Source organism: Sus scrofa, chromosome X (genome assembly GCF_054392235.1).
Source record: "Sus scrofa isolate SSC_HxYL_T2T_F1_AM1 chromosome X, Sscrofa_HxYL_maternal_Yorkshire_Landrace_v2.0, whole genome shotgun sequence".
In the NCBI taxonomy this organism is placed as follows: Eukaryota; Metazoa; Chordata; class Mammalia; order Artiodactyla; family Suidae; genus Sus; species Sus scrofa.
Genome location: NC_139401.1, coordinates 48168887 through 48176037, shown reverse-complemented (window position 1 = coordinate 48176037; position 7151 = coordinate 48168887). Strand labels below are relative to the sequence as shown.

Below are 7151 nucleotides of genomic sequence, written 5' to 3'. Positions count from 1 at the left end.
GCTAACCCTCCGCCTCTCCTTCTTTCTTTTCTTTTCTTTTTTTTTTTCTCCTTCTCCTTTTCCCCCGCTCTCTCCCCCTCTCTCCAGCTCCGTGTCATTTCCTCCTTGCGCTCGCTCGCTGCCCGAGCGTCTCCAGCCAGGAGAGTAGGCGGAGCAGGGCGGTGCGGGGTGGCGTAGAGCTGGAGGGCGATGGTGGCGGAGCCGCTGGGGGCGGAGGCAACGTAGCCCCCGCGGAAAAGGAGCCCCGCGGCGCCTGAGCCGAGCGGAGGATGGAGAACCGGCCTGGGTCCTTCCAGTACGTCCCTGTGCAGCTGCAAGGGGGGGCGCCCTGGGGCTTCACCCTTAAAGGGGGTCTGGAACACTGCGAACCGCTCACAGTGTCTAAGGTAAGACCTGGCGGCTCTGTCCCAGCGGTGCCCAACTTTGAATGGACGAGCGGGTGCGCAGGCTGCTCCGGGACCCGGCCCTTGGAGCAACTTTGAAACTTGGCCCAAGCTCGGGATGAAAGCCCCCGCCGTGGAGCTGTAGCTGCCTCGGGGGGTCTGGCTGGCCGCCCCCGACGCAGACACCCCTTCAAGGTGGCGGGAGCGCGGGATGAGAGCGCGGCCCGCCCCAGGCTAGAGCCCTGCGCGCAGACACACTCGGGAGGGCTCTGGGGCCGCTTTTGCTCCCCCACGTCGGGTCGGCTGCTCCCCGCCGTTGGAGCTGGAGGAAGTAGTGGCTGTTGGGGATTCCTCCTTGAAAGTTCTCGCGCCTCTGCGGGACAGGCGAGGCGGCTTGGCAGCTTTCTTCGCGGCGTCGGCCCCTCTGTCGACCGGCGGGCCGTCCCGCCCGGGCAGGTTGCAGGGCGAGGGTCCGCTGTGGGAACGGAGATGAGGCATCGGTGGCATTCGTCAGCCTCACTTCCCACGGGCCGGACGCGCGCACATCCATTCAGCCAGCGGGGCGTTGCTGCCGCCGCTTGGGCTCGGCCTTTCCCTCCCGCCAGAGTCCTGCCCCAGCGCCGGCGAGATTTCCTGCACGTTGGGGAGCGTGGAGGAAACTTTTGCGCCATGGAGCGCAGCTGTGCTGGAGCTGCCGCCGCTGCTGCCGCCGCCGCCGCCGCCGCCAGGGTTTGTTTGTTTTAGGAGGCTGTGGTCTGCTGGAAGCCAAGTTGCAGCTGAGAACAGGGGAGAGCAGCTCTCCCGGCGCTCCAGAACCCCACCTCCCGTCCCAGCCAGCCTTCCCCCGGTAGGGGTGAGGGTAGGGGGTGGGGGGCCGCCGGGACTGTAATTGGGAAGAGAGGTTTGCAGGACGACTCACCTTGAGGCGCCAGATGGCCAAGGGAGCGAACTTCACGAACTTTATCCCGTTTTTTTTGTTATTGTTGTTGTTATTGTTTTGTTTCTCTGAAATGCACAAATCTGAAGAGCCCTTTCCCTTCTAACCTGCTCAAATTGCAGTTGAGGTGGAAGATGTAGGTTTGGGCCGGAGATAGAAAGATGTGGTTTTTCAGCGGGGAACAAATGTCACTGTATTGTTTTGGTTTCTTAAGGTAGGTCACGTCTCAGCAGGGGGCGGCGAATGCTTCCCCCGCCGCCCCGTCCAGTCCCGTCCCGTCCCTTCCAGTCCCGCCACAACATCAGGGCTGTAACCTGTGTGGCTTTCGCCTGGCATTGCAGCTCTGCTGGTTAATTTGCAGTGTTGGGGGTCCTTCAGGCCTTGGGGCCCACACTTTTAGTGAGGCTGAGGTGTAGCCATTGGGTGTACCAATCAGCTTGAGCCATCAGAGGTATGCTGCTGTGAAACTTTGAGGGGCTGTCACGGAAACCCGGAGTCTCTAGCGTCCCCAAACACTAATAACCACCCCAGATCTTCAGGCGGCACCCCCTTTCTCCACACTAGTCGTGTATTTCTAACCAGCCTGAGATGCCTTTGTCACCCATGTCACACCACCCCACCCCCAGGCACTCTCCCTTCCTTTCAGTATTCTCTGGAGGGAATAATAACCTTTAAAACACACACACACACACACACACACACACACACACACACACACTCAAACAGCCCCGTTGAGGAGGGGACTCCTGGCCTTCAGGAATTTCTTCTAATCAAACTCCTCCTCTCCCCCCTGTTTCCACCAAGGTCAAATCCGTCTATGCAGCCCTCCACGGTCTGGCAGTTCCTCCCTTTCTTTTTTCTCCTGACACCACCCACAGATTTTCCAGTCTGCCCAGATGACCTGGCTTGAAGAGGTCATTTTTTGCACCGCTGCCCAGGGCCAACCCATCCTGAGAGGTGCCCCAGAGAGTGGTTGCTGCTGTGGTCCGTGATTGTTTCGTGAGCCAGTGCGAGCATGGTAGGGGGTGTTACTAAGTACGGGGCAGCCAACAATTTGTGGTCTGGCTATGGGATTCTTTGAGGGTAGATGAGGGTTTCCTTGGCTAAGCTGTTGAGGAAGTGACTCCTGTGTTGAGAAGTAGGGTGCCTTTTAATGATTCCCTTTCCGCTGAATGTACAGTTGACCCCTATTATACACGAAGGCTCGTTATTACACGCATTTGGATACACGGGGGGGGGGGGAGATAAAATCATTTCTCCCGTTTCTCTCAAATAGCTTGATTCCTCACAGTAAAAGCCAGCTAGATATAACCTGGTTAGCCCTAATGTTATATTAAGGGTCCGTGGCACGTTTTAAAGTGCAATGGTTGCCTGTATTTTTTTCTTGCCAAGACAGGCTGTTGCAGAGTTCATTAATCCCCTTTTAATTTTTCTATCTCAGTTTTGTTTCCCCTCATGCTTCAGAACAACACAGCTTTCTTCTGGAAGATAGCCTCAGTCTGCCCACATTGGTGGGGATGGGATCGAAGGGTGTAGAAAGAGAATTGTATTGGTCGATGAAAACGTGGGTTCTGAACCTTGCTCTGCCACTTACAAGTCCTGGGATCCTGGGTACATCACTTGCCCTCCCTGGGTTCGGGTGTCCCCATATCTACTATGAGGTTCAGGTCTTTAAATAAGACGATGGCAGTCTCATAGCCAATCCTTTATGCTGGCTCTGGCCCTTTTCTCCCTTAGAAGGGTTTCAGACTGAGGAAGACGACACTTTGTTCTATTTGCACACAACGCTATTGTGTATAGTGTGTCTCCACATCCCTTTTTCCATTAGCCTCTTACAGCCACCGTGTGAGGCAGTCAGGGAAGGTTGTAGAGAAACTGATGCATCGAGTGGTTTCAACATATGCAGGTCTGTCATATGGTAAGTCAGGTGCTAGGCCCCGAGTCTGTCATATTGTCTATTTGGAGAGTTTCTTTTTAAAAGTTATTATTTTTTTCATGGAAGTATAGTCGATTTACAATTTTGTATTTCAGGTGTACAGCATAGTGATTCATTTTGTCTTTCAAATTATATTCCATTACAGATTATTACAAGATATTGGCTATAATTCCCTGTGCTATACAGTAAATCTTTGTTGCCTTTCTACTTCATGTATAGTAGTTTGTAACTGTTAATCTCATACTCCTAATTTGTTCCTCCTCTCTTCCTCTCCCCTTTAGTAACCATGGCTTTGTTTTCTATTTCTGCTTTTGTTTTGTACATAGATTCACTTGTATTCTTTTTAAGATTCCATATATAAGTGATATCATATAGTATAGGTATTTCTCCTACTTATTTCACTAGGCATAATATTCTCTAAGTCCATCCACGTTGCCGCAGATTGCACTACTTTATTCTTTTTTGGTGGCTGAGTAATATTCCATTGGGTGCATATGTGTGTGTGTGTGTGTCTGTGTGTATCACAGCTTCTTTTTCTGTTCATATGTTGATGAACCCTTAGATTGTTTCCATATACTTGGCTGTTGTAAAAAGTGCTGCTATGAACATTAGAGAGCATGTATCTTTTTGAATTAGAGTTTTTGTTTTTTTGTGGATATATACTCAGGAGTTGAATTGCTAGATAATATGGTAGTTCTATTTTTAGTCTTTTTGGGAACCTCCATACTGATTTCCATGGTGGCTGCACCAATTGAGATGCCCACGAACCATGTAAGAGGGTTCCCTTTCCTCTTCATCCTCTACTTGGGGAGTTTTTTTTGTTTTTTTGTTTTTTTTTTGGTTCTTCTGGTATTACTGAAGCTAGAGAAGGGACATGGGGCAGTGCCGTTGAGGGATGTATTGGGTCTTGGCCGCCTTCTACCTCAGTGACCCTTTGCATGCCAGCTTGGTTTTCCACAGATGAGGGGGATTGCGTTGCAGATGCTCCCTGGTGGAGTCTGGACTCAGGGAGTAGGAGCAGATTGATTTGGTGGCTCCAAATTACTTGTGATGATCTCAGGTCAGGCAGAGACAGAGGTAAGGTGGGAAATATTGGAGAACCTCCTTTGGTGTCATGGAGAAAAGAAAAAAAAAACCAAAAGCGATTTGGGTCTGGTGTGGTGCACATGCTTGGAGATAGCTCTTGGAGACACCTTGGGAGTGGAGGAATTTGAGAAAATATGATTAGAGGGAAAAGAGTGCATGGCGTGTGGAAGCATAGCCCATATTTGTTATGGGGGAACCTTTGGATCACAAAATGAACGGGTTGTGGCAATCATCAATTCCTATAGACTCCTGTGATTTCCCTGAAGGCGGGGAATTCAGCTGCCAAAGCTGTGGCATCTGGTGGTGTCTTCTTCTAACAACTAAGTGGCAAAGAAAGAAGAAATGTTAAAAAAAATAACAACAAGAGTTCCCATTGTGGCTCAGCAGTGAGGAACCCGACTAGTAACCATGAGGATGCAGGTTTGATTCTCATCCTCACGCAGTAGCTTAAGGATCCCGTTTTGCCATGAGCTGTGGCATAGGTTGCAGACATGACTCAGACCCTGCATGGTTGTGGCTGTGGTGTAGGCTGGCAGCTACAGCTCCGATTGGACCCCTGGCCTGGGAGCTTCCATATGCCATGGGTGCGGCCCTAAAAAGCAAAAAAAAAAAAAAAAAAAAAAAAAAATTACTCCTACTATTGATGATTCTTAGTGTTAAGGGACAGTTTATGATTTCCCCATACACTGTGAGGTCCCTAAAGAAACATGACCCCCAAGAGAATCCAGCTCATGATCTCGGTATTATTAATTCCTTTGGTTAGCATCTTATCCTAACTACCTCATTGACCCCAGGGGGCCTGTCTGGATGAAATGGAGAGTCTCTTTTAATCACATTTGCCTATTTGCTACCTCAGACTCCCCCTCGACAGTGTAGACAGTCATCCATGAAGGTGGCTCCCTGGACTGGAAAAGATCCTCTTTGGGGGATGGGTGACCTTTCCAAGGTTCTGGCACCAATGATTATGCATCAAATAGGGACTTTCAGAGGTCTCAGAGATTCAAATTTATCCCTCTGTGGTGTGTGTGTGAGAGAGAGGGAGAGGGAGAGGGAGAGAGAGGGGCTAAGCTGTAGTATAAGGTCCTTATGCTCATTCTGAGTCCTTGGAAATGTGCCCTGAGGTTGGCTGAGGGTGGAGAAAAGCAAGGGTGGAGATCAATTGTGGGGATGCAGGAAAGGGAGAAGGAGGAAAATTGGGCAGGATGACAAGACATGGCAGAAACAGTCTCAGTCTACATATTTGCTCTTGTCCTGGCCCATGTTGGGTGGCAGTCTGTACCTGGCACAGTGAAGGAAGTGGATGCTAGCTACCTCCCTGGAACAAAGTAGTGTGGGGCAGGGCAGTAGCCTGGCAGAGAAAGAAGCTTCAACTCCTCCACTTAGTGTGCACTGATGTTCCTATATTGTTTTACCCTCTTTGGACCCAAGGCCAAATGAGGGTAGCCATACCCACTTCATCTTTTTTAGTACAGGTGGTGTGAGAATGAACTGGGCAAACTCTAACCCTGTTTGCCATCCTTAGCCTAGGACTAAGGAACATGGCAGGAATATGGTAGGTATGCTCTTTAAGTTGTTTTTAGCCACCTACCCCACCCGCATCCCCACAGTGACTTTATTTCTAGAAGAAGCACACAAAGAGGCAGCTGAGATTTCACGAAGAGGTGAGTCAAGTCCAGTCGAGGCCGTTTTTGTGGCTGGCAGTAGCTTTGACTGTGACCTTGAGTTCTTGTTGGATGCAGAGGTAGTGTTATATGAGAGACGATGGTTCTGTGAAACCTTCTTAGTTATGTTACAGGCCAGGCCCATCCCCAGACCACGGCTTGGCATTCACAAAGGGACCTTCACGGGGTGTGCTTCTTGGGAGCTCGGTCCAGGCCGATTACTTAGATGAATCCCCTTGTCATCTCTGCTTCTAGAATTAGCAAAGAGGTCTACCGCCTCAGCTCCTCAACTGCTATTCTCTCTCAGAAACTAGAAGGCCCTGGGGGGACCTGGAGTAGGAATCCATCCAGAGAGATAGAAGGAAGCTTGGAGGGAGGTAGTAAAGCAAGAATGGCAGGTGGGATGTCTCGTAACCCTTGGCTGGGCTCTGGGTACACAGTACTTTGGGGCCTGCTGGGCTGTCATAATACACCTGGTAACCTGTTGAGAGCCCCATGTGTGCTCCCCGACGTGAAAAAAAGCCCAGGCCTCTTAGAAGCTTTTCCTTCTCCAAAACCTCAGACAAAGAAAATAATTTGACTCCAGCTGGAAGACCCTTGAATGTTGTCCCTTAAACAAAATTCAAATGATTCTGCCCCTTCCTCTCCCCAACCTCTTCCTAGGATTTTTTTTTTTAAAGAGAAAAGAGAGACTCAGACTTGAGTCTTGAGTCTTGAGGTTGGTGTTTATGGAGTGATTATCTGGAGGGAACATCACAGTTTTTATAGTTAGCCTCCTTCGGAACCAGGGGCAAAAAGATGCTGACTCATCTGAGAAGAGTTAATGAAGAACAGCAGAAATTCAGCGAAGGGCTGCTCTCCCGATGCACTCCCCGCCCCTGGCCAGCTCCTCGCCCCTCACCAAAGGGCAGACTCAACTCTGGCCTGCTAACCTAATGCTGTTCTTCCAGGAGCCTGGAATCCCAGGTTCTCAGAGAGAAGAGGGCCTTGTGGAAGTCAGCTGGTCTTAATCTTCACAGATCCATGACCCTCTTGTGCAGTAGCCCTGCTCTTGCTCTCCTGTGGTCATGCGGGAACTCACTCTCTTCTTAGCCCATCCCCTTTGACGTTGACTGTGAGACAGCTCTTTCTCATGTCAAGCCACAATC

The 7151-nt window shown here is 50.3% G+C and overlaps 1 protein-coding gene across 28 annotated transcripts in view; it reads left to right on the top strand.

Moving 5' to 3' along the window:
• Positions 1–260: 260 nt before the first annotated feature.
• The window catches only part of SHROOM4 (shroom family member 4), a 249635-nt gene continuing 242744 nt past the window's right edge, over positions 261–7151 (top strand). For all 28 annotated transcript variants that reach the window (XR_014835389.1, XR_014835388.1, XR_014835386.1 and 25 more), the window contains exon 1: positions 261–386. Coding sequence is in view for 4 of the 28 variants with exons in the window: in XM_085007915.1 (XP_084864041.1) it covers positions 270–386 (117 nt within the window). In the remaining 24 variants the exon portion in view is untranslated. The remainder of the gene's footprint in view (positions 387–7151) is intronic.